General features: G+C 43.3%; 1 protein-coding gene across 1 annotated transcript; it reads right to left on the bottom strand.

Moving 5' to 3' along the window:
- Window positions 1-1,480: 1,480 nt before the first annotated feature.
- Rpp40 (ribonuclease P/MRP 40kDa subunit) lies at window positions 1,481-11,236 on the bottom strand. Its single transcript, XM_005398880.2, has 8 exons — window positions 11,068-11,236; window positions 9,668-9,812; window positions 8,304-8,372; window positions 6,867-6,962; window positions 5,814-5,939; window positions 3,567-3,765; window positions 3,313-3,447; window positions 1,481-2,222 (listed from the first exon to the last, which is right to left on the bottom strand). Exons 1-8 carry the CDS (start codon window positions 11,188-11,190, stop codon window positions 2,024-2,026), a joined length of 1,092 nt encoding a protein of 363 aa, XP_005398937.1. The 5' UTR covers window positions 11,191-11,236; the 3' UTR covers window positions 1,481-2,023.
- Between the last annotated feature and the right edge of the window lie 15,699 nt (window positions 11,237-26,935).

The raw sequence follows: 26,935 nt of genomic DNA, 5'->3' as shown, positions 1-26,935 counted from the left end.
TTAATTGGGGTAGACTATTTACACTTAATGTGATGAGGTTGAGTCTATGTTTTCTATTCATCCCATCAATTTATTGCCTTTTATGTCTGTCTTTTCCATTAATCAATGGTTTTCTACTATTGCATTTTACCTTTTTACTGAAGAGTTAAGAGTTTTTGGTTTGTCACTTTAGTGGCTACTCTAGGGTTCATCCTACGAATTTTTACCTTATCACCCACTACATTCAAATATTTCATATTACAAGAATCCTACAATAGCATTCTTCTTCTCGCCTTGTCTTTAAAAGCCATGATGGTCAACCACTTTATTTTTCCATATATTTAAAATCTGATACTATATTATTTGAACAATTGTTTGTAAGAGATTTAAATAATAAACCATGCATTTCCCCATCTTGTAAATATTTCTGGTGCTCTACTTCCCTTCTGCCTGAAGGACATCCTGTCTGTTCTTGTAGTGCAGGCCCAGGGGTGATATTGTTCAGCATTTGCAAGTCTAAAACTGTCTTCATTTTTCATAACTATTATCTTCTTTGTAGTGTTGTTTAGTCAGCCATTAAACCAATCAATTGAGCTTTCAATTTAATATTTTTCATTCCTAACCTTAACTTTTCTCAAGCTCCTTGGTTATTTTTACAATCATGTTCTTTAATCCTTATTTGAAAATACTTTATACTGCATGTGACAACCTTTAAGTCTTTCAGAGCCAGTGTCTGTTCTGCTATTTTTGTGATTTCTAATGACGATGTTAGATACCTTGAAACCCTCGCTTCTGCCGAAGGTAGTGGGTTTTGCTTTTGTGTCACCTGGAGGGTACTGGACTCTGTTAGCACTTGCAATTTCCAGCTGGGGACCCAAGTCTCCCAGGTTGTACATACAAACTGCCTTAAGGGCTGCCTGTGACCTCATGCATATATGAGTGCATGGGTACGTGTGTGTGTGTGCAAACAGACTTATATTCTCCAAAGGATGTGCTTTCCCTCAGGACTCGAAATTTCCTTGCTGTTTAGGGGTGAGGGGAGGGGGTTGGGCCGCAGACGGGTATTTATAGCTCACCCCTACTCTAAGTCTATCCTTTGGGGTCTCAATTTTATGAGGTCTGCTAGTAGGTTGGCCTTAGGCAGACCCTAGGCTTTGTCTGCTGTTCTGCTGCCCCCTCTCCAACCTAGGGAATGAAAAGGAGATGCAATTTGACATTTGGCAAATATATTAAGACTGAAAAGTGGTATCGGTGCTTTAATTACTTTGGGTTTCTGTTTCCATTAAAAATTTTTTTTGAGGACTGGGAATGTGGGTTGTCAGTGGAAAGCTTACCTAGCACAAGGAAGGCCATGGGTTTGCTTCCCCAGCATTGAAACAAAAACACAAACAAAATAAAAAAATAAAACACTGCCTTTGAGAACTCTTATTTTGCAAGTCAACTGGTTAGTTTTAAAGAATGGCTCTTCATATTCTTCTAGAAATGTCCATACCAGCCAACGTTCTTTCAACTTGTCCTTTAATGGAGTACACACATATCCTTCCCCCACCCAGGGGCAACAGAGAGGACACATGCTTAGGAACCAGGCTGACCTGAGACTGAATCTCAGGTCGACTAGCAGTATACCTTGGTAGCTTACCTAGGTTGTGCTTCAGTTTCCTTAGAGCATTTACAACAGAGATTGGCCTGGTAAGGACAATATGAGAATTTCTTTTTATTATCTGAAAAAGTTGTGATGAGTAACAGCACACACCTTGGCCAGTGGTCCAATACTCCCTGGTCCCCGCGTACCCAGCCTGCTCTGCTGGGTGGAAGGCCACATCTGTGTTTACACTGATGGAGAGGAGGCAGTTATGCGCTATCACGCGGCCACAGCCCACCTGCCATGGCAGAGGGGCTGTCCTTCAGCAGGAACACTGGAAAAAGCTGGTCTGAGAAGTGTCCTCATTATAGAAGCCTGCGTGAACACACAACCCTTTCATAACCAACAGATCTGAAAATAAGCATAAGCATAAACAAACATGATTTTAAATCTCCTATTTTTTTATGGTGGACAGTCATCATTTGCTCCAACAGCCATCTGCAGCCAGTAGTCCAGGTTATTAAAAATCACAAAGTTGTACAAGTGTTCGCCTCCTTTCCAGAAACCATGTTCATTTTCTCTCCACGAAACGGGGCTGTCTGCAAAGCCTTGCACTGACAACGTTACCCACGGAGCTAACTTCGGCTCATCAAAGTAGTGGCTGAAAAAGAAAAATCATTCTTAACAAACAGGGAGGTGAGCAACGTCCATATTAAAAAAAATTGTTCAAGATAAGTGGTGTCTGTCATGTAGCAATGAAGCTTAAGCTTTTGCTTTACTTTATAAAAATTAGACAATGCAAATTCCTGATGCTATACCATAAATTCCATAAAGATTAAGCCATAGCACGCAAACAGTGGTGTCCATTCTTACTCTGGGAGACCACGTAAGGTTAAAAGAGCCAAAGCCAGAAGTACTCCATGAAGTGTGTAAGAACAGTTTTCCCTCCATTAACAGCGCTATTCTCAGTCTCTCTTCATTGAAACAAGGCAGAACAGTTCCATCAGAATTTTTAAAAGCTGCCCTTTTTAATTTAGAGAATCAAAGTGAAAAAAAATCAAAGTGCAAAATTAATAAATGTAAAAAAGGATGTTAGATTTAAAAAGGAAAACCCTGCAGACTTAAGTCACAGACACTTCAAAAAAAGAGTAGACGGCATGCTTATTAAACAGGATTATGCCCAATTTGGTCTTTTCAGTGGAGGACTTGAATGTCCACATGTTAGACACAATATACACATTTGATTTATACAGCACATTCCCCAATGCAAAACCTGTATTGTTCTATACAATACTTGGCATTTTATTAACGCCCAGTGATTCACGGAATTCCAGTGCTGCAACATATCTTAGATACACTTTGGATTCAGAGATGATCAATTCTTTCCCATTCCATTTCAGAATGATTTTTACAATCCCCAGAAGAGATCCTAATTTGTCCCACAGAATGTTGCTGTGTTTTTAAGAGATACTACAATTCTGTACCCAAAATGGCCCAGGGGAGCAGAAGCAGGAAAATGAGCAGTTTGTGTCCAAGAAGCAATAATGAAGCTCTGTTTTATCTTTTCATAAGGACGAGCACTTGGCAATAGCATTTTCCTACCAGCAAGGATAATTATACCATTTCTGACAACGTTACTGCACTTGGAGCCCAAGCAAGGAAAGACATGGGAAATGCACGTAAGGGCCCTGTCGTGGAACACAGCACTGTGGCACTGATTAGCCGTGTGTAAAAGACAAAAAGGGACTCACCACAACTGCTCCAGGAGCACACAGATCTTCTCTGGAACTATGAAACCAGTGACTGTACACAAGTAAGCGTTTGCAGCCAGTGTGCTTGGCTGGGGACAGCAATAGGTTGATATGAAATTATTAGGCTCATTATTCCTGTTACAAAAGAAAAGATATTTATATTCATGACATAATCTCATCTCAAGTATTAAAAGCCCAGCCGGAAACAAGCAGCAAGCCAGAGCCCTACACCACCCACAGCCCCGGATACCCACAGGTCTACGTCACACAAGACAGCGCCAAGCCAGTCGAAGAGCTCCGGGGCGCCGCAGGACGCCTCCGGCTCTCCGCGGAGCTCGCCGCTCCGCAGCTCGGGGCACTGCAGATTTCTCAAAGTGCTCACTGCTACTCTGGGCTGCCGCTCTTGAATCTGGTATTTGGAAAAGTATGACATCATCGTTGATTCTTCGGCACCTTAAAACGCACCACATAAAACCATGTGAAAGTTGTAAGCAAGCTCGGCGAATCCCTCAAACCACCCCAGTCCCCTCTGAGTTAGGGGGAGGCAAGAAGGATTAAGTAAGAGTGAAGTTATGCAAAGCTGGATTCAAACTAACATCATTTAAAGTTACTTTCAGCTCCTAGTGCCAGAGTTCTGTGAACTTTTGTCCTCTCGCTTTTCTTAGAAATGCACAATGCTTTCAGATCAGGCCCAGATCAGTTTTAGTTGCTCTAAGAAAATTTCATCCTAACACATAAAACCCCAAGTATGAATAACAGTAATAGATGCTACCAAGGCAGAAGCATGTTTGCAAATCTCTACAGAGGAGACCGAAGAGGAATGGAATGACGACAGAATCGCACTCAAGCCTGCCTTTGAAACTCAGTAAAACAAGTGGGTCTTTTCAGAGATGTCTGTGGAGCTGATGGCCATGCAAGGCAGAAACAGGGTCTCCCAGAGCCAAGGGCCATAACGTCTCCCTCCTTCACAAGCAGGTCGGCAAGCTTAGTGCCCATTACAAAAGGTTTGAGTTCCTGAAGCCCCGGGCTCCTTGCCTGCGATGGACCCCACTACATGTGTCAGCATCACCAGACCCACTCTGTGTCACGCTCTGGGTACTGCAACTCGGTGAACTGGCGCAAATGCCGACTCTCTATGTGGTGGGTAAGTTTAGATGTCAACACGACTGGATTAAGGGATAACAACAGAGGTGGTAAAGCATTATTTCTAGGGCCTCTTTGAGGAAATTCCCGAGGAGGCTGGCATATGAGTCAGTGAACCAAGGAGGGAAGACCCACTCTCAATGCAGGAGGGCACCATCCAATTGGCTGTGCGCCTGGATGGAGCGCAAAGGCAGAGGAAAGGCTGATTCGCACTGTGGAGCTGGGACAGCCAGCTTCTCTTGCTCTTGGACGCCAAAATTCCAGGTTCTCTGGCCTTGGGACTATGGCTTGCACAGCAGTCCCCTGGTTCTTAGGCGTGGCTTGCTGGTTCTGAGGCTTTCACAGACTGATGTCCCTGGTTCTCCAGCTTGCAGATGGCCTACAATGGGACATCAGCCTCCGCAACCGCACAAGCCATTTCCCCTGGTAAGTCTTGAGCCAGCCAGCCAGCCAGCCACCTCCTATCAGTTCTGTCTCTGTGGAGAATCCTAACACTCTGCCTGCTATTTCTGTGAGGAATTAAGTCCTTTGTCTCTGACCCAGGAGTTCCACCAGCATCTGAGACTTTTGCAAGCTATTATGTTAACCTCAAGTAGGGAAAAAAAATCTTGGACTTTTTATAGTTTCTGAAAAACACTGAAAGTAGTAATTAAGATACTCAGGAAGAGAAAGCTATCGAGAACGGACTACAGAGATGGTCCTCATCTAAGACTGCAAGTGACTGAAACTTCAGTAAATCTCTTCACTATCTCTTATATCTGCCACAGGCATGAGAGACACCAATGTACTACAGAACTGAGACTCACGGAAGCAACCTGGACACCAGCAGCCACATGATGGGTGTATTTCCAAAACAGTCTGTTACGGTTTAGGTCGAGAACGTCTTCCCAAAGCCCCATGTGCTCAGAGGTGGGGTTTTCGATAGATAACTAGATCACGGGGCCACTGATGATCACCCACTGATGTGCTCAATAGCTGAGTATCCTCTTAGGAGGAGGCACCCAGTTACAGGGTAGTCAGTCACAGGCAGCGTGACAGGAAGATGTACCTTTTTCTCTGACTCTTCCCTTTTCTCTCTGCTTCCTGGTCTCCACCATGTGAGGAGCTCTCTGGCCCTTCCACCGTGCCATTTCTGCCTTGGTATGGGCTAAACACGGCCTGAAAACGTGAGACTAAAGCCTTCTCATTCTTTCAGTTGTGGGTGTTGGATACTGTATCCCAGCCATGAGACACCAACCACAACGCAGACCTACATGTTTCCCTATCCTCCAAAGGGGACTAGCATGTCATAATTCCTAAGGATTTCATTCATTATAATCATAATAAAAGCAGATCAATATACAGTTTATTCTTCATACCTGTCTGATGCCAAGCCAAAAGAAAATCAAATCTCAATGGCTTCTTTTCTTTCAAGCACCAAGATATTCTTTCATACTTCTTGGAATCCAGGTTAAAGGATAAATCCATCAAATCAATGGAAACAACTTTTAAAAAATGGAAAAAGGAATATGCGTTTCATTCAAATATACATCGTTTGCATTGTGGAGAAAGTTATGTTAAAGGAGTCAGAATTTTTGGAAATTTTAGTAAGAATGACTTTGTTCTTCTTGCTCCTTCTATTGTTTACCAAATCCAAAATATCCCTTCCATGGGTATTTCTAGCATTAAAAACTAGTACTAACAAATGTTTTAAATTCATACTTTCCTAGGTCAAAGACCAAGGGCAAAATGAGTGTGTTAGCACATGCCTTTAACCCTTGTTACATGAGAGGCTGACACAGAAAGATTACAAGTTCAAGGCCAGCCTAAACAACTTAGACTGTCTCCAAATAAAAAATAAAAAGAGCTAGGGATGTAACTCAGTGGTAACACTCCTGGGTTTGATCTCCAGTACCACAGACAGATAGACATATAGATTAATTAATTATTTAATTAATTTTTAAAAAAGACCAAGGACAGAAGTCCTCAGGAGTTCAACTCCAATATACTCAGGGACATGGAAGTCTTAACTATTGATGTCCACATCAGATATAGTTGCCAGAATTATATTGCTTCACTCATGAGAAACTTCTACCGCTAATCATAAAGACTTGGGGGAAGTTATTTAAGAACACGTTGCAAACTGCTCTTTTGGAATCATTACTTGGAATTTCTGACCTAAAACAAGTATCTGAAACAGTCTAATTCACTTGCTATATAATGCTGCTTGAGGTAAAGAGAAAAACAGAGTTAGCAGCATCATCTGATCCTCTATGAAGCCTAACCAATAATCCACTGAGTCAGAAGTTTTAAAGACAAAAAAGAGCTGTATTTTTCTCAACAGAGATTAGAGGTAATTCAAATACTTAAATTTAAATTGCTACACAAAGATTACTGGACTGAAGACATTAATGAAGGTGCACAATACTTACTAAATTTCATAATTTTCCTGCCAGAATACTTAGATGGACGACCTTGAAGTCCAGTTTCTTCATAAGTGTCTTTATCCAATGATAAAATTAATTTCCCTACAATTAATCCAATAATTTCCATTAAAGAGATGCTAAAAACATGATTTATATTGTCTAAGAATGCAAAGCAACCAAAGAATTAGACATTTGTAATAAACTGCATAATACATGGGTATTATAAATAGTAGTGAAGGGGAAAATTAAAATTTTAAATGAAAGCCTGCCCAGGATGCCCACCACGACCAAGCGGACATGTCCAGCAGGCCTGATAACAGCACATTTCTTCCTTTATGTATCCCGTCTCTATTACCTTTCTATAACTGATGGCCCTGCAATGTAACTTAAAATGTAACAGGACATTTCTTCTGTTGTATAACCCAAGCTTTGTGTAACTGATAGCTGTACAATGTAACCTGAGATGGTCAAACTCCTTCAGCAACCCATGATGTCACCCGACCCTCCAATCACATGCACCAAATCTGCCTATGCACCTCCTTGCTTACTTTCCCTTTAAAAGCTTTGAAACCTCACCAGGTGGGGCTCTGACTCTTTAGGAGAGATCCTTTAGGAGGATCCTAGATCCTAGAAGCCCACTGGTGTAATGAACTGTCTCCTAAACCTTCTTGGTGCCGTTTTTCCCGTGTTTGGTCTGTTTTCTGCAACAGCAGAACTAAAAATAATCTAAATTTCTAGGAAAGAAGAAACAGTTATACAGATATGGTATATTTCATATATCTTTAAGACATTAATGGTTGTAAGTTAGAACTATTTGCACTGTATTATGGTTTAGATCAGTGACCCCCAACACTCTCATGTGCTCAGAGGCAGGGCTTTGGAAGGTGACTATCACAGGGAGCTACAGCTGAATGTGATGTTAGGAGGGGGGTTAGGGGGAAGAGATGGGTCACTGGAGGTGTGACCTGGAAGCCTTTTCTCCCTCCCCAGCTCCTCCCTTATCTGCTTCCTGGTCGCCATGACTTGAACAGTTTGCCTCTACCTATCCCTTCCACCTTGCCTTGGAGCCAGCTGACCATGGACTATACCCCTGCGCTAAAATACAGCTCTTTTCCTTTAATTTGTGGGTGTCGGGTGCTCTGCCTTAGTAACAAGACAGTGACTAAGACACACTGAAAGGAAAACATGTCTATATGTAGCTTGGGGAAAAAAGAACATAGATTCACTACACAGTAAAATAAAATTTATGTTAAAAAGAATATGTATTTATAAATTCATAGAAAATATACACCACATGCATCAAACTGTTAACAGTGCCTTCTAAGAACAAAAGTGAGTTTGCAGGGATGAAGGACCTTCACTTTATATAGATCCATATGATGTGACAGTTTTAAAGTATGTATTTCTTTTATATTTAAAAAAGGAAAAAAAAATCAATGTTACCATTTGGTAGTAGTGCAATAGTATTATCTTCATCAATCTTTGTATTGTATGTCAGTGCATAGCATGAACCTATAATAGAAAGTTCAGAACAGAAATTAAGACAAAAAAAGTTACACTTAAAAAGTTAGTGCACTGTTTTCACACGACAACCAAACTTTCAAGTAGGTGACAGTACCTCCCAAAGCTCTTGCTCACTCAGGAACCCTAATACGTGCTATGACTAAGCTGCAGTATGCAGAAGGCCCGTGCAGCTCTCGCCCTTACTAAAGCCCTATTTGGGGAAGTTTACCATCACCAGGCAGAAACTGGACTCTAATGGAATGTCTACCTTCAGGGATGCTGGCAGAAAGGCACAAAGCAGAATATCAGGTGAGAGTATACACCTTACAGCAGAGTGGTAGGTTAACATTCACAGGCAACCCAACTAATTAATATTCAAGTTACTCAACCTTCCGTCATTGGTTAAATGGGGCTCACAGGCCTACTTTACAGATGTTGCAAGGCTTAAATCTGCTAAGATATTTAAAAGTGCCTGCTACAAAATGTGTTCATGCCATTACCAAAATAGTACCAGACTTCAAAGTAGATGACAAAAATGTTCATGAGAACAAAGGCGAGATGTTTAGTCTCATAAGCAGCCTTAGGAGCCTCAGAATGAGAGGTGCAACAAACAACTAGAATTCTCCCCACGTCTACAGGAGAAGCCAAACGTGGGGCAACCAGAAGCTAAGTCTGAGGCCCATGCACAGTGACTGATGAGGTGAGGGTGGGAATCCTAAGGACACTCTGAAATACAATTTCTGATGAATGGCTCCTAGGAAACAACTGGAACAAACCAATCAATACAGCAGACACAGCTGGGAACATGGCAAGCAGAGGAGGGACAGGGGCACAAAATCTAAGATGATGACATTGAACCAGAAGGAGCACCTGGCCCTGTGACCAGCAGCTATGGCTGCATCAGGAGAACAAGCTTCTGACACAGGAGACCAAGCTCCCCCACTGTGGAGAGGGCTGAGAGCAGGGTCTGCAGCAACACCACCAACAGCAGTGCATCCTGACACAGACTGCAGGGCTTTTCTCTCTAGTAATCCTGCTTTAAGGTGATGGATACCCTTATGTTGCAACATCCCCATCCAAGACTTGGGGACAGGTGTCATCAGAAAGCACCAACTACACAGGACACAGCAAAGAGCAGGATGAGAATACTGAGGGATGGGCGCGTGGTGCATGCACGTGACCACAGGGACTATTCCCATAGGCCGTTTAAAGTGAGAAACACCCTAGTACCCTAGGGTATCCTAGTGGTCTCCCGGTACTTCCTCATCCTGCATTATTCACAGGCACTGTACAGTTTTTCTTACCTTTCTTCACAAAGGTGTTGATGAATTCATGTGTAATTAACTCATGAAGAGGTAAGTTCTTCACAAAGTAATAAGGTCCCATTTCCATGACCAGGTTTTTCAGTTCTTTCGATGGTAACCCACATTCAGGAATTAGAAAAGAAACCTATTGGGATGTTTAATGCAAACAAGACTTATTTTACTGGAGAGTAGCACCAGGTTTTTAGGAGTGAAGTATCATGACGGTTGCTCACTATTGAATCACAGGATTCACTGGAACACGCCACACAGGCAACACATCTCTTAACCTACCAATCTCCAGCAAAGAAAATCCCGTTTTCCATCTTTGCATGCATACATACAGTATGGGGGAAAAAACTGCACAGAAACTTTTCAGTGGAAAGGTCTTGCTTACATTTTATCTTTTACAAACTAGCAATATATTTTATGTTCTGTCCCTTTCACTACTTTGGTTTCAAGGAAATAAAAAGTACTATTATATATTTCTGGATGTGTTTACCCTGATATTATCTTGGAATCAAAAGATCGTCCCTGGGAGCATAAGGAATTTAGGGACATCCAATGAAGAGGCTAATTGGAAGCAGAAGTGCTTCAAGTTTCCATTTTCTAGACTGGAAATGCAGCAGTCAGATGGGAGGAGTTAAGGTATGCAGCCCTAAATGCTGCAATAAGCTTTCCAATTAAAGCAGAGGTGTTAAAATTCAAGAGGTTTCAAACGTTCTCCAGCGTCCCCGTCTTGAAAGTCGCCCTCCCAATGACTGCACATCAGTCTGTTCCGGAGGACTCAGGTGGTCTCTTAAAAGTCTCTGAGACATCAATCAGGCGATTAACTTAAAGTGTAAAATGGTTACTCAAATCCGTATCATGCTAAGGTTGGGTTTATTTGGAGTTAATAAGTAGAAAGCCTGTTCCCATAAAAGTTTAGGAAAGCAAGTAGTAGCGGTTGCACGCTACTCTGAAAAGAGGCACAGGTAGGCAGACGGGGAGGGAGTCCAGCGGCAGAGGAACCCGATGGCAAGGAGCTGAGGAATTCGCCCTGATTTAGGGCGAAGGACAGCTGCACGTGGCGGTGGCCACTCCCTTTTAACTCCCAGTCCCACCCTTCACAACGATCCGCAGACTTTCCAGCGTGGAGCCTGGCAGAATCGGAGTCGGCAGCATCCTCTTCCACGCAGAACTGGGCTCCGCCCCCGAGCCAGATGCATGCTGGGAGCTGTAGTCCTGTAGCACTGCACGCTACATAGCAAAGCAGCAAAGACACTACATTTCCCAGGATGCCCAGCAAGGGCCCGCCTCTAGCCCCGCCCCTCCATGCGCCAGGAGGGCCCGCAACCAGAAGTCGAGCAGGGTGCTGCTCCAAACTTCTCTCTCCCGCGGGGACCGAGTGCGGCCTGACTCACCTTGTAATTGTGATAGTGCGTCTCTACGAGATGCCGGTGGCGTGACTTGTCGTGGCCGAAGTTGGACTTCTCACAGACTAGTAAGTGCCGGGGCGTCTGTCGCAGCCCGCGCAGCGTGGCCATGCTTGTGGTAATTTCGTGTGTTCCGCCCCTCCGCGGGCTGGGCGCGCCCCGCCCCTTCGCTTCGCCCCGCCCCTCCTCCCGGTGCATGCGCAGTGCGGCCACGCGCTCTAATTAGGGTGGGTGATGTGTTTTTGGTGCCGCATATCTTACTCAAATTGAAGCATCTGGTCGGTGGTGCCTAAAACCGTACTTTCACTGTCCGTTGTGTAAATACTCGGTCCCTGACTGGCATGGCCTTCTTGCCCTCCGCCTCGCAGCTGCGTGAATCCCCACGCAGGACTTAGGGACTTGAGGCTGAGCAGCTGATCCCTGACCGGACTCCCGTGGGGACGGTCCCAGCATCTGTCGTGAACGGGAAGCAGACACGGGGGAGGTGCGCAGTGCAGCCAGGAGACATCCGCAGTTACTTTCCCGCCTCCTTGCACGGACTCTTTCCCAGGACCTCGTCATCCTACCGTGGATCTCTTGGCCATGATTAACATCAGCCCAAGGGACCTAAGGCTCGCTCTGGTCTCCCCCAAGATGCTAGGGAAATGTGTGTACGAAGGTAATGCACCTTCTATTTTTCTGACCTATGGTAGCGTTTTTTAAAAACCACTACAAATGGTCCTTTTTCAAATATCCCTTTGAGGGTTCCAGTGGTGAATCTCTTAAGTCATTTTCCATTTAGTTTTTCTGATGAACTCCCAGTACTACATTGATATGTTTTTCTTAAACTGGAGAATTCAGAGCCCTGAATCTACACAGGAGGCTGCAAAACACCACAGTTCTGGCGATACATCATCCTGGAGCATCAGTTTTACTATAGAATATGGGAGAAAAAGTCAAGTAATTTACAAGATAATAATTAAGAATTTAAAGCTAAGACAGGGCTGGAAGACATCTGCATTAATAACTGCACCTGAAATGTCAGATTTTCTTGAGAAAAAAACTAAGGAGAACCTATATCCCATCATTTTAACAGTGAGATAGAAGGTATAGCAAGTCAACCAAAAAACTCTACTAGGTTCCTAAATCACAAATGACACGTAGATGTAAGGCACAGACAGATATGTTAGGGTGGAAAATGCTTCAGCGCTCTCATCTTGGTCACCTCATGTTTTTTTTTTTTTTTTTTTTTTTTGGTTTTACTCCGGTACCAGGAACCGAACTCACGACCTTGTGCTTGCCAGGCAGGCGCTTTGCCGCTGAGCTAAATCCCCAGCCCCTGGTCACCTCATGTTTAATGTGCTGGTTGCCTGACCGCAGCTTCTTCTTAACAGCCAGTTTCAGCCACCTTCCTCCCTTGCTGGTCTGCTGCCAAAAAAAGCATCCTAGCCGTCCCTCCTTACCCATTAGCAGTCCTCCCTTCCTCTGTTCAGCATCCAGACTGACCTCATGAAAACATGAAACACATACTATGTGCTGCCTTGCTTCCTAAACCTGGCCATGGGAATCTCATTACAATAGAGTAAAAGCTTTAAAACCTGGCCCCTACCTGCCTCTTCAGCCCCATTTCCTACCCCTACGTTTTTATACTGATAGGTATAAAATTTCCTGCTATCAAGACCTGAAAGCAGTCTGAGTTAATAGACATTAGATAATAGAATCTAACACATAAGGCATAGAAGGAAAAGACAGAGAAAGATGGACCATTTAAAAAGCAGAATAGAGGTTAGGAAAGAGAGACATGGTGGGTCATAGGCACCAAAATACAGTTAAAGGAAGGAAAGTGTAAGACAGTTGTGGTCTATAACAATTCTATATTTAAAAATAACTATAGAGGAGATTTTAAAGGTTCCTAATTGTTACGGCTTGTATCTAGATGTCCCCCCAAAGAATCATGCATTCATAGGTAGGGAGTTTTGAAGGTGGCTGGATTAGGGTGTGTGAAGGTGGATTAACAGTGTGATACTGGGGTTAAGTGGGTAGATAATGGAATCCCCAAGGGGTAGAAGTGGCACCAATCATTGTGCTTACACCCTGGATGGAATGTAAAGGGAGAGAGGGAAGGCAGGCTGCTGCTACTGCTTGCTGCTGCTTGCTGCTTTCTGCCTGCCCTGCCATGGACTGTTTCTCATCTGTGAGGCTCCTCTGCCATGCGGCCCTGCCTTGGAGCCAACCAACTGTGGGCTGAAATCTCTACCGTGAGCCAAAATAAACCTTTCCTCCTTTAATTTTTTGTGTTGGGTATTTTGTCTCAGCAGTGAGAAAAGTAACTGACAGTCACTCATAGAAAAGATAATACATATTTAAGGAGATGAAAGTACTAGTTACCCTGATTTGAACATTACACATTATAGATATGTACAGAATTATAATACTGTATGTCATAAGTACAAGTATTACAAATCAATTAAAAGTAAAATTTTAAAAAACATACAAAACAATGAAAACAATTGAGTTCTATGGCTATGTCTAAAAGAATGTAACAAAGTGAATTGTTTTTTTTTTTTGTTTTTTTGTTTTTTTTTTCAAACAAAGTGAATTGTTTGAAAAACTGAGCTAACTGACTTGTAAAGATAGAAATGCCTTTAATCATATCCTGAAAACAAAAATAAATACTTAGTAAATGAAAGAGATGAAAATTTCGTATATCACATTTCTGGACATAATGCAATAAAATCAGAAATAACAGAAATAAATGTTTGTTTTTTGTTTCTTTGTCTTTTTGAGACAGGGTCTGCCCATGCAGTTCACACTGGCCTTGAGCTAACTTTGTAGCCCAGGCTGGTCTCAAAGTCGAACCGACCTTCCTGCTTCAGCCTCCCAAGTGCTGGGATTACAGGCATGTACCACCACACCTGGCTAGCTGTCTCTTTGAAAATGTTAAAATAGCCTTTTATATGATTGTGTGTGTAACAAGGTGCAAATCCAAAACACAGTTATGGTGCCTGTAATATGCATTCTTGAAAATAAATCATATCCTGAGATATACAAGGATTGGGAAAGAATTCTCCAGTTTGGAAGCACCGAGAGCGACCAGGTTGTGTTAATTGCAACTCTGGCACTGCTCCGAAGTCATTAACATCATCCTATTACAATTAGGAGCAGCAGTGCGGGGGAATGTGAGACATTAGTACTAAATCAGAGAACTTCCTCCTGCTGAGCCTGAACTTGACCTCACCGCTCTTTCAGCAGAGGATTCCAGGCAATAGCTACAAATCAGCTAGTGTTGGTTTACAAGACCACAGCTGCCTTCAGACACCAGCATGGAAACTGGCGGCAATAGCTGCAGCAGAAACACTTAAGGACCCCCGCTGTGATCTGAATGTTTTGTACCCCCAACCCCCATTTATATGTTGACACTGAATCACCAGTGTGATTAGGCAGGTCATTGGGATGTGATTCATGGGATGAGTGTCTTTATAAAAGAAGCTGTAAGTGCTGCCTGGCCCCTGCCACCATGTGAGGACACAGCGAGAAGGCAGCATGCATGAACAAGATGGAGGCCTTCACAGATACTGAATGTGCCAGCATATTGACCTCAGGCCTCCTGGTCCCAAGAACTGTGATAAATCTCTGTTGTGTATAAGCCATCAGTCTGTGGAATTTTGTTACAGCATCTGGGATGGATGAGCCTTCAAGAAGTATGATTCACCCCGTGTGAGCACTTGGGAGCCCAGAAGTGACTCTGGTCAGAGCCAGAGCCTGGGCTGGCCTCCTGACTGCTGTCCAGGTGGGGATGTACACAGACTGAACGTGGCAGCTGCACAGGCCAAGTCACTACATGCAAATGTGCAAATGAAGCCAGGTTTCACAGGACATTTGCTTACAGCTCTGTCACACGTGTTCAGAAACGTGGAAGACAATTTGGAAATGGTGGCAGTTGTTCTAAAGCTGTCACGGTTCAAGTATACTTAAAAACATTTAGAAATAAATTGGTACATAAAAATTTCACTGTTATTCTTAGCTACACAGAAACATCAAATATCTAGAATGAAGTGTCTCACAAGAGCCCTCTCTGAGGTAGTTTTAGCATATTCAGTTTAGAGGTTATTTAGTAAACAATAGAAGTGAATAAGTATCTCAACAGAGAATCCTCGAGTACAGTGCTGAGACTCAGGTGTGGTAGTAAATGCCTATAATCCCAGCACTTGGGAGGCTGAGGCAGGAAAATTGCAAGTTTGAGGCCAGCTTGGGCGAAATAGGGTGTTCAAAGGCAACCTGAATTACACAATGAGATCTTGTCTCTAAATAAACACAGGAGTACTATTTTAAAATCAGATTTATTGGTACATTTTAGGTATACATAATGAACACATTCATCATAGAGAATTTGTACCTGTACCTAATGTAACTTTTTTTCCCACCCTCGTTTAACCCCTTCTTCTCCCCATTTATGAAAGCTTTGTTTCCATGTTTTCCTTGTCTCATTTTGTTTCCCTTCCCCGCCCCCCATTTGAACATTTTCTTCCTATTTCATAAAACCTATTTTACATTTTGGTCCTTATTGACACTGTCGGTTTCTCACACCGGAGAAACAATGCAGTATTTACACATGTGTGCCCAATTTATTGCACTTAAGTGAATGGGCTCAAGGTGCATCTGTTTTCCTAAAAATAAAGAACAGGAATAGAGAACTAGATCTTTTGCACATGGCAGGGGGACCAAGAGATGGAAGAGGCAAGGGAAAGGGGACGGAAAAGCACTGAGATGTGTTCTGTGCACGGACCAACTCCGTGAGAATGTAAGTTGAGAATGTAAGCGTTCCTTACTACAGACACGCACTAATAGAAATAAAAGTTGAGAAAAACCAGTGTTGACTGAAAATGCAAGTCATAAAGATATATATCACATACATTTATCAAAAGTTTAAAAAGTTAGCAAGTTAAGCAATGTATGATTTAGGCACATACATATAAAACTGATGAAAGTCGCAGGAATTTTTTTTTAAACTTCAGGCAAATGATTCTCCTGAGTTACAATAGTGTATTCAGAGACATGTGCAACCTACCATGTCCGTTTTAGAACATTTTCATCACCCCAAAAAATGCGCATGCCAGGTGGCTATCCCCCACCTTCAACCCTGAACTCCCACTAATCTCCTTTTTGCCTTTTCTTTGTTGTGCTGGGGGTGGAACCAGGGCCTCACACATGCAAGGCAAGCACCCTGTTGCTGCACTATACCCCAACCCCCACTCGCTTTTGTCCGTGTAGATTTGTCCTTTCCGCACGTCTCATATGGAAGTGAGGTGGGAGACAGGCATGGCAGTGTGGCTGGGCATTGGGCATAACCTGGCAGTTGCAGGCACAGAGCAGCAGCCCTCGATCCCGGCACCTGATCCCAATCTTCTGACAGGCGTGCCGGCCAAGGCCTGCACGGAACCGATCTTCCAGCGCGCTCAGTGGCAGGGCCTGGAGCGAATGGCAGGAAGAAGGTATAAAAGGGCCTGCAGCCAGGGACTTTGCTGCCCTCTTGTTTTTGCAGAGGCTCGGTCTTTTTTTCCTTCAAGCTCCCTTTTCTCCTTGAGCACTTGTATGCTTTTTCTTTTGTTTTTCCTTTTTTGCTGTAAGATACATGTTAGTCTTTAACATTCGCCAGTGCAAGTTATAGAAGATACATACTTTCTTTAAATTTTTATGTTGCATGACATCTTGCGGAAAAATAAATGGCGTAAAAAAGAAATACAAGGTGGGGAGACAAACCACGCTCTCGAGATCCTGAAGGACCTTCACGTGTCCCCAAGACCTCTGGCAGGGGGGCTGCGCCGATCTTGGCTCAGGGTGGCTTTTTCTCAAAGTGGGCCCGCTGAGCTGCAGGGTGGAGTTTTGGTTCCCCGAGATGGGAGCGAAGCAAGGAGTGGAAGAAGAGTGATGGAGGAAGGGGGCAAAGACGAAGAAGACGACGGCAGGAGGAGAGGGGCGGAGCAGCTTGAAGCTGACCGGGTGGAGCTGTGGGCAAGGAAGGTGCGCAAATCCCAGAATCCAGCAGCTGGAGCCATGGCCCAGGGGCTTGGCTGTCCCCTCACAACCAGAGTTGGGGCTGGAGAGTGGGGCACCAGCCGCTGCTCGGGCAGGGAGTCAGGGCACAGGTGGCGTCAGTGTGCTCGGGAAGTCCACAGCACAGAGGACACAGCTTGAAGGAGAAGCTGCACTTGTATTTCATACTTACTGGCAAGGTTCACTTATTCAGCCGACAGCCTCGGCATTGAGTGCCCGCCACGTGCAGACACCGCAGAGCCCAGCGCCGCAGTGCCACCCGTCCCTGCCTTCGGGGGACTTAGCATCCCATGGGGACGACTTCGGTTATTTCTTTTCCATCTCCCCAGGGTTCCTGGAAGTGTATTCTGCACAGACTGGGCAGATTGCAGCTAGTGATGAATAATTGAAGAAACAAAGCTTCTTATATTCTTTTTTTTTTTTTTTTTTTACAGAAATGCAGCATTTGAATAGTTACCATTTTAGTTTGCAAATGAAAAAGTTCTGGAGATTGGGTTCACAGCCATGTGAATGTCCTTAAACCGCTAAACTGTACACTTAAAAATGGTTACGGTGGTAGATTTTATGTTCTGTGCATTTTACCAGCATGAAAAGATGTCAAAGTGGAATACTAGAAAAATAGGGCTATATTTTTGGCTTTTGTACATTTAACAATGCAAACAAAATAGCAAGTGGAAACCTAATTTTCCAGTATTAATGTTCTCCTTGATGTTTTTCATTTTTTCCTTTTTTGTAGCAGGGTAGGGGTGTTTTGTTTTACCCACTAGAAAAGTGAACTACAGACCGGGGGGTGCAGCTCAGGGTCAGAGCACTTAACCTAGCACGCACAAGAGCCTGGCATCCATCTCTACTCCCATAAAAACAAGTAACAGTTCCTAAAGAAAGTTCCTAAAAGCTTAGGAACTTTCGAGGGCAAAAGGGAAGGCATAGGATACACGTAAGTGACAAATATTTTACAGTGGCCGTGCATTGTGAACTACTTGATTAATATATACATGTACTTGCACACCTGAAGGTTTTGTTACACTTGTTAAAATGTGGATTTCAGTTCTTTTATTCCCCTTGAATTCAGTCATGTTCCAGAGCGAGCATCAAAGAAAGCATTTTTACATCCAAGCAGGGTGCTTTCTCCTTCAAGGTGCTTTTTACCAGAAAAGAAAAAGCAGGAAGTTGCCCGAGGCAGCTGACCCGGCCCTCAAGCCTGTGCTGGCGCTGTCACTCATTCACCGTGCCTGGGAGGTTTTGCTCCCATCGTCATATCTGACCCCGCTCCGAGTGCAGAAACACAGTGCCATTCCAACCCGAGTGGCGCGTGATATTGTCCCAGTGTGACAGCAGTCACCCTGCCGTAGACTAAGTGTACCGGGAGATTGCTGAGTTGTTAAAACTATGCCACTTTTCAATAATGAGCAAGCCCGTGGATAGAAAGTACAGTCCGACTCCAGGCTCAGTTCATCATGTGCTTTCTCTCAGCTGTGTCCTGCAGTTGGCGTTTGTGATGTCAGAAACTAAAAATACAGATATCCCAGGAAAAGAAAAATCCTGCGTCTGAGAGCTTCGAACTTAATTTTGTCTTTCCCCTGATTACACAGAAGAGAATCTATGAAAATACAGAGACCTACAACCAACCCCTGAGAAGCTCACTAAATTGTGCAAGTCATTGACGACACTGGGCTTGGTGCTTATTGACTATTGTGTTTATAGAGTAATTTTTAAAAGAGCTGTGAGGATGTCCTATCTGCTCATGGATTTCCCAAATAAATGCACACAGTATTCAGTGTTTTTAATGATGTTCTAAGTTCATAGATGGAAGTTTTCATATAAGTGATGACCTGAGCAGTGTTTGTTTGTTTGTTTAAATAAAGGTCTTGTGGGGGGCTGGGGATTTAGCTCAGCGGCAAAAGCGCCTGCCTGGCAAGCGCAAGGTGGTGAGTTCGGTTCCCGGTACCAGAGAAAAACCAAACCCAAAAAATAAATAAATAAATAAATAAATAAAGGTCTTGTGGACAAGGACAGTGTCTTCTCGTTGATTCTGCCACCTGCATGCAAAATGATGTTGAGTCCTGGCATGTTACCAGAATGAATGTATGGTATTTTATGTTGAACCTTGAACTTAGTGGTGTTATAGTTTGGATCCAGAGTGCACCCCACAAAGGCCCATATGCTAAAGGCCTGGCTGCCAGCCTGTGGTGCTGTTGGGCCTTATGGAAACTTTAGTAGGGGGGGCGCAGCAGGAGGAAGTCATGTGGCTGGCACCGTGCCATTGGAGCTGATATCGGGACCTCCATCCGCTCCCCCTGGGTCCAAGTCGCCATCTTGTGAGCAGCCTCCTTCAGTACACGCTCCCACCTCACTCCGGGCCCCAAACAGTTATTGCCCAATACACTTGGTCCGCATCAGCTGGACCACTGTCATCCTGTGACAGACAGCACATGTCACTGTGGTAAAGACAGAACTGCTAAAAGCTGTGAGGCAGAACAAGCCTTTCTTCCTCTCCGTTGCTTATCTCAGGTATTAGTCGCAGAGGTGGAAAGCTGGCTGACAGTCCTACCAGGCTGACACTCTTTACGAAATCATTGATTCACAAGTGGAAACAATAAAATGACGGGGTTTGTCTTCTGTTAGTCCATGTTTGCAGTGCATATTGATTACATTCACCTTGGGGAGTTGGTATCTGGAGATAACACATCTTAATGTTTTTTACTTCTGCTTTCCCTCTTCCCTAAAATAACAGACTCGTTGTAAATTTCAGATTTTGGAAACTTCTGGCCTCTGCTCCTTTTGAGGAGGCAACCTGAGCTTTGAAAAGGGTAGGGTCCACCGCAGCAGCAAAGTCTAATATAAGCAGTCATGAGCCACAGCTGTAATTATCAGTGAAGCGTTAACATCTTTTGAGGAGATGCTAACTCTTAAATTCACTCTGTTTTATGCTGCCAGTCTCCGTTGAAGGCACTGCATTGCGTGTGCCCCGCAGTGGCTGCCACGTTGAAAGAAGAGTTCTGAGGGCTGCAGTTCCCCCAGCCTCAGGGAAGTGACAGGCCCAGTCACCCCGCCCCAACTCTCCCATGTGTTGGGCACCACGAATTATAAATTGAGTCTAGTGGCCCTTCACGCTTGTTCTTGTCCTGCCGTGAGCCAGATTGAGACAGTGACACTCCCTGCTCTTTTCTGGTCACAGCTGGAAGCCATAGGGCTAGTGACTGCCGTGGGGTTCACAGGGCAAGATAAGACCTGCTGAAGATGGTAAGGCACCTGGGGAAACTATAGTTTCCTTGTTATCCACCCCTCTCTTGGTCCTTGTCTTTGTCCTTGGAGGAATGCTTTGTTCCACAGTGGTTGCCACTACTGTTCCCGAAACACCCACTGCCCTTCGCCCATTGACCTTGACTCAGATGTAATGAGGAAATACCAAGGTTCTGGGTGACGTGGCCTCTTGTTCTCCGGGAACAACTGGTCATCCAGATCCCTGCCTGTACCTCTATTTTGTCTCTTGCTCTTTTTTCTCCACTGTATGTTGTCACACTTGGCAGGAGATTGGGGGCTCACGGCAGGGGTCCCTGATAACTGGCACCAGGGAAAGGATCACCAATACCCATGTCTCTGCCAGAGGTGAGGGAGTGTTCCCTCCTACCAACATCTGTCCTCAGCCCACAAGAGAAGACACAAGTCACCCTGAGAAGCAGCAGGAAGCTGTGAGGAGGACGTTTCCAAAGGTGGACCACTGCTTCCCACCTGCTGCTCTTGTGTAGTCCATCCCAGAGATGAGGCGGGCAGTCCAGGACGGCGGGGCCCTAGCAGGGAGGAAGGTCCTTTTTGGATTTGTTCACAGCCCGAACCTCCAGCTTTTAGGTTTGGAGAGAATAAATTAAAAGCTACCTTTTATTTTGCTATTTGACTTTGGACGCTTCATGGTCAGTGTGTGGTTGTCTGTTCTTCCTATGATGTAGGTTATAGTGTGAATTTAAGCACCAGTCACAAGCATACATGCATATGTGCGTTACTGTATTATTCAACAGATCCAACTTTAAGTGATTAGTAAAGGAAACCAGTGCCTGGGGTACCTACTGTTTGTCAGGTATCTTGTAATCAACATGTCATCAAATCCTGGGGTCCTTGCTGCAGGACGTGTATGAGTGTATATAGTAGCTACTGCTGTGTAATAAACCATCCCTGAATTTACCTCATATTTAGGAGTGACCCTCCTGGGCCATTCTTGTCTCATCTAGGCTCCTTAGCATGTCTGTGTATCCATGTGGATAGCTGTTGGTTGACTAGGTGGCTCTGTTTCAGGAGGTGAGACGGCTGTCAATTGGGGAACCTTGAATCTCTTCACTGGGGTGTCCCATGCTCCAGTAGGCTAACATGGGCTTATTCTCATAGAGATGGCAAGGTTCTGAAAGACCAAAACAAAGACAAGAAGCTGTCCTATTTACTGCATTCTCTTGGCCAAAGCAAGCAAGTCCCACCCATATCCAGTTTGGAGGAAACAGATTCTACTTGTCAAGGGGAACAGCTGTCAGATCAGATTGCAGAGAGCATGGACATCAGAAAGGATGAGAAACTGCTGTTTTGGCGGTCAGTACTGTCCTGCTTTTTCCTGTAGATGAGGCTCCCATAACTGTTTCCGGTCACATCTGAAGCCCCATTGCTACTAAGTGGGAGGACTCGGTAGCGTCACCTCTGCTGGACAGCAGTGCTATACACCTCCATAGGACCACTCTACTCATACCTAGTCCTGTTAGCTTTTGAAAACTGACACATCTGCAGTACAGCAGGATTCTTGTGAGATTCATGGCCTTCTAGTACTCTCCACCCTTGGGAATAATTCCTGCAAGAGAACATCACAGAATTTGGAAGATTTGGAATAATTTAGGGAAAGAACAGAGGGCTGAGTTTAGGAATCAAGGCCCTAGCAATATATTTTTCATTTCTAATCACAGGAAAATTTTGAGAAGATGTATAAGGCACTCCATATGTTTGTAAATTCTTTTCATCCTTTTCGTGGTATTTGTAGGCTATTTTTGATTTTTCAAAACAAACTAAATCATATTGTGCCTGAAATAACTTCTTACTCTGAAGGCAGGTGACATGAAAACAGAACTGCTCAGAAGACATTTCCTCCTGCTGCAATTTAGCCCAGCAACTGAGTTTAACTTGAAAGAGTCCTTTGATTTTAACCAGGCAAAGCTATTTCCTAGACCCCAAATTGAGATGCTGCAACAGGGCAACTCCCCATAGCACACATGGAAACTGCTTATTGCTAATGCATCCTAGTCTTGACTCAGAACCTTGGCGGCATGTTAGAATCACCCGGATACCTTTAAAATTCCCCAAACCTCAAGCTGCAACAGACCAATTAAATCAGAATCCCTGGAATGGGACCCAGGCATCAGTATTTTTTTTAAAAAGCTTTCCGGGTGATTACAGTCTGCAGTCAGTGCCAAAAGCCACAGCTTTAAACCAACATTTCTTGGTGGACTAGTTCCAAATGATTTCTCAAATAAGCGTGAAATGTTTGCTGTTGTGTTGAAGCCTTTTGGACTTACCTGAAGTACCTGCTACTGTCTTTGCACAAACCGACCTCTGCTGCTCTTTTCATTCCTGATGCCCCTCAGTGTCACAAGCAGTGGAGGCGTTCTGTGTGCAGAGCAGTGTGTTAGCTTTCCTGAACTTGTTGAGCGTCATTGTGAGGGGAGGGCTTTGCTGGGGCAACTGCATCACAGAGACTCATAACCGTCGCCGCTTACCAAAATGTGGCAACAAGTATAGAACCAAAAATAGAATCAAAATAATGACTGTGGAATGTTAAAACAGGTCTGATGATGCCGTGAGTGAACGTGTCCCGCTTTAAAACAAATCAGTACTGTCATTCTGAGAGAGTGAGCTAGAATTTTTGTGCAAATACATACAATACTTAACTTTTATATATATATACCCGGCCATATGGTTTAGATCTAAAATGTCCCGTCAAATTCTCATGTGTTCAGAGGTGGTGCTTCTAGAAGGTGACTGAGTCATGGGGACAACTTAGTCATCAGTGGGTTCTTCCCATCCTGAGTGAATAGCTGAATGTTCTGGCAGGAGATGGCACGTGGTTGGAGGTAGGACACAGGGGCATGACCTGGAAAGGGTGTGTTCTCGTCCTTGGCTCTTCCCTTTTCTTTCTCCTGATTGCTGACTGCTGTAGGGTGAGCAGCTGACCTCTGCCATCCACTTCCACCATGGTACGTCTGTCTTAGAGCCGTCCTAACCAAGGGTTGAACCCACTGAAACTGAAAAGAAGGAAAGAAAATACCTGTGTCGATGTAATTAGAAATGAAAAAGGCAAAATCACAACGGACAGTGCTGAAATCCAGCAGATTTTAGTAATTACTTCAAAATCCTGAACTCTAACTGGAGAATCTAGGAGAAATGGACAGATTCCTAAACACATGAACTACCAAAACGGCGTGAAGAAGATATAAAAAGCCTGAACAGTTCAATAACAGGCAGTGAAATTGAGGCTGTAATAAAAAGCTACTAAGAAAAGCCCAGAACCCAGTGGATTCACCACTGCGTTTTATAAGAACTTTGGGGAAGACCTAATGCTCACACTCCTCAAACTCTTTAATGAAACTGAAAGGGAGTACTGCTAAATTCATTCCAGAAGCTAGATTACCTTGATTCTAAAACTAGGCAAGGACTGTGTAAGAAACAACAGGCCAATCTCTTTAATGAACACAAATGCAAAAGTCTTCAGTAAGACACTGGCAAACAGAATGAAAAAAAAAAAAACATTTAAAATGATCATATACCAAGACCAAGTGGCTTCATCCCAGGGATGCAAGGTTGGTTTAACATACACAAATCAGTAATTAGAATACATCACATAAACAGAAGCAACGACAAAAATCACATGATCGTTTCAAGAAATGCAGAAAAGGCATTTGACAAAATTCAACATCTATTCATGTTAAAAACCCTAAAGAAAATAGATATAGAAGGATCCTATCTAAATCTGATAGAAGCCATTTATGAAAAACCTACTGCCAACAGCATATTAAATGGGGAAATGCTGAAAGCTTTCCCTCTGATGTCATAAACAAGTCAAGGGTGTCTACTCTCACCACTCCTGATCAATATGGTACTCAAAACATTAGAGCAATCAGGCAAGAGGAAAAAAGAAAAGGGATATGTACAGGAGAGGGAGACATCAACTACTGTTACTTGCAGATAACATGACCCTATGCACAGAAACCCAAAAAATTCCTCCAAAAGCCTCTTAGAATTAATAACCAAATTCAGCAGTATATCAGGATACAAAATAAACACAAAAATCAATAACATTCTCCAGTAAACTAATTGAGACAGAAATTAGGAAAATAGTACCATTTATTATAGCATCAAGAAAAAGTAAATACTTGGGGCCGGGAATGTAGTTCAGGAGCACAAGCACCTACCTGTCAAGTGCGAGGTCCTGAATTCAACTCCTGGACCACCCCACCCCACCCCCCGCAAAAAAAAGAACACTTGAGAATTAACCTAACCAAAGAAGTGAAAGAAGAACTCTTCAGTGAAAACTATGGTATTCAGAAAAAGGAGATCAAAGAGGACATCAGAAAATGGAAATATATCCACTGTTCCTGGATAGGCAGAACCAATATTATCAAAATTGCCAGAATACCAAAACTGATACACAGATTTAATGCGATCTTAATCAAAATACCAACAGTGTTTTCCACAGAACTAGAAAAAGCAGTCCTAATATCTTATGGAACCAGAAGAGCCCTAGAATAGCAAAAGCAAGCCTGGGCAACAAGAGCAAAGCAGGAGGCATCACAATCCCAGACTTCAATTATATTGGAAAGCTATAGTGATAAAAACAACATGGTACTGACACAAAAACAGACATGTGGATCAATGGAACCAAATAGAGGATGCAGATACAGCCCAAGACACGTTTAGCCATCCGATCTTTCACGAAGATTCCAAAAACATACACAAGAGGAAATATAGCCTCTTTAATAAATGTTACTGGGGAAACTGGCTATCCATGTGTAGAAGATTGAATGTAGACCCATATCTCTTACCATATATTAAACTAAAATAAGAACTATAAATGTTAAAAACAGAAACAGTAAATCTGCTACAAGATAAAATAGGTAAAACTCTTGAAGACATAGGCAAGAACTTTCTGAACAGAACCCTAATTGCACAAGAAAGAATGTCAAGAATCAACAAATTGTTATGGTGGGTTCAGCAAGGAAAGCATGCACAAGAGACTGAAGGTGAGAAAAAAAATTTTATTGAAGCGCACAACCGATATCCATGACCAAGAGTCAGAAACCAGGGTGTCAGCCCCCAGAGAACTTTGCACTGGGTTTTAATACATTTACAAGTAACCATGGTAACCACATTACCTCATTTTGGAATTTTACAAAATGCCACATCATGGTCACAAGGTTTACATTTCCCAGGGGTTTGTTAGTACGATTAAATTTTAGCTTACCTACAATTTATTTTAACTGTTTGTTTCTCATTTTATAGCTCTGTTCTCCTTTTGTGGTTGATGGTTAGCCATAAGGAATCGAACTCATGACCTCATTCTTGCCAGGCAGGCGCTGTGCTGCTGAGCTATATCCCCAGCCCTAAGGAAGACAGGAGTGAGTTCGTTTAAAGTTTAAATGACTTCTAAAATGGAGCTACAAAAAAAAAAAAAAAAATGGAGTCTCTCTTGCCCTATCAAAATGAGATCATATCAAATTTAAAAAGCTTCTGCACAGCAAAAGAAACAACCAACAGAGTGAGGAGCTCACCTATAGAATAGGAAAAATATTAAACCAGCTGCATCTCAGACAGAGGATTAATATCTAAACCAGTGATGGTGAACCTTTTAGAGTTTTCAGTAACACAAACATTCTGCTGCAACACACCTGCCACAGCTTCACCACCACGATGTAGACTATACAAAGAACTCAGAAAAATTAGGTGCTCCCGCAAAATGACAGGCCCAATAAAAACAAACAACTGAAATGAATAGATACTTCTCAGAATGAGAAGTACAAATGGCCAATAAGTACATGAAGAAATGCTCAACATCACTGGCCTTTAGAGAAATTCAAATTGAAACAACACTGAAGTTCCATCTTACTCGAGAAAGAATGGCTACATTGCCGGTGGGAGTGTAAACTAATGTAACCACTATGGAAATTATTATGGAAATTCCTCAAAAAACTAAAACTAGAAATTCCTTTTGACTCAGCCATGCTAGCATAATAGCTATCTGGTTTAACAAGAACAAAATTTAAAGAACACATTCAGTTCTTTTAAAATCTTAGATCAGAATTTTAAGATGATCTCGAAGAGTACCATGACTTTCAAGCACTTTTCTTCTACTATTATGATCCCTGAAGGGAGTAAAATTTCCCCAAAGGCCACTGCCAGCCAGCTATACCACAGCAGGGGTCAGTGTGTCCTTTCTGTGTAGCTCAGGACAGTACTGATGCCCAGCAGAACCTGTGAAGGGATCAGCACAAGGCAAGTGCCAGTGAGGGTTTAGCTGCCCCATCCCCGTATTTTCCATTCTTAAGTGAAGCACAGTGAGCTGTGTTCAGCCCAGAATAAAAGTGAGAAAAGAGGAAAGGAAAAAGTTTACTCTGAGCTGTGCAATTACAGGGTTGTGCATTGCAAACCCTGACAGCAGTCTACTCTACAGCATGCCTTTCCCGTGTGTTCTCTTCATTAGCCAATCACTGTATGTATTGATCACTAACCAGTAGAATGAGTGATAATTAGCACAATGTCTATATTAGCCCAGTGTCTATATAATGGGAGTGGGGTGAAA

Source organism: Chinchilla lanigera, unplaced genomic scaffold, assembly GCF_000276665.1.
Source record: "Chinchilla lanigera isolate Chin_1 unplaced genomic scaffold, ChiLan1.0 scaffold00064, whole genome shotgun sequence".
Taxonomy (NCBI): domain Eukaryota; kingdom Metazoa; phylum Chordata; class Mammalia; order Rodentia; family Chinchillidae; genus Chinchilla; species Chinchilla lanigera.
This window is presented reverse-complemented; position numbering and strand designations above follow the sequence as displayed.

Excerpts from the sequence above, each read along its gene's own strand:
- Rpp40 (XM_005398880.2), bottom strand. The coding sequence starts at position 11,190 with ATGGCCACGCTGCGCGGGCTGCGACAGACGCCCCGGCACTTACTAGTC. Across the intron at positions 9,813-11,067 it reads CGCACTATCACAATTACAAG|GTTTCTTTTCTAATTCCTGA; the intron begins GTGAGTCAGGCC and ends ACATCCCAATAG. Across the intron at positions 6,963-8,303 it reads TATTGCACTACTACCAAATG|GGAAATTAATTTTATCATTG; the intron begins GTAACATTGATT and ends GATTAATTGTAG.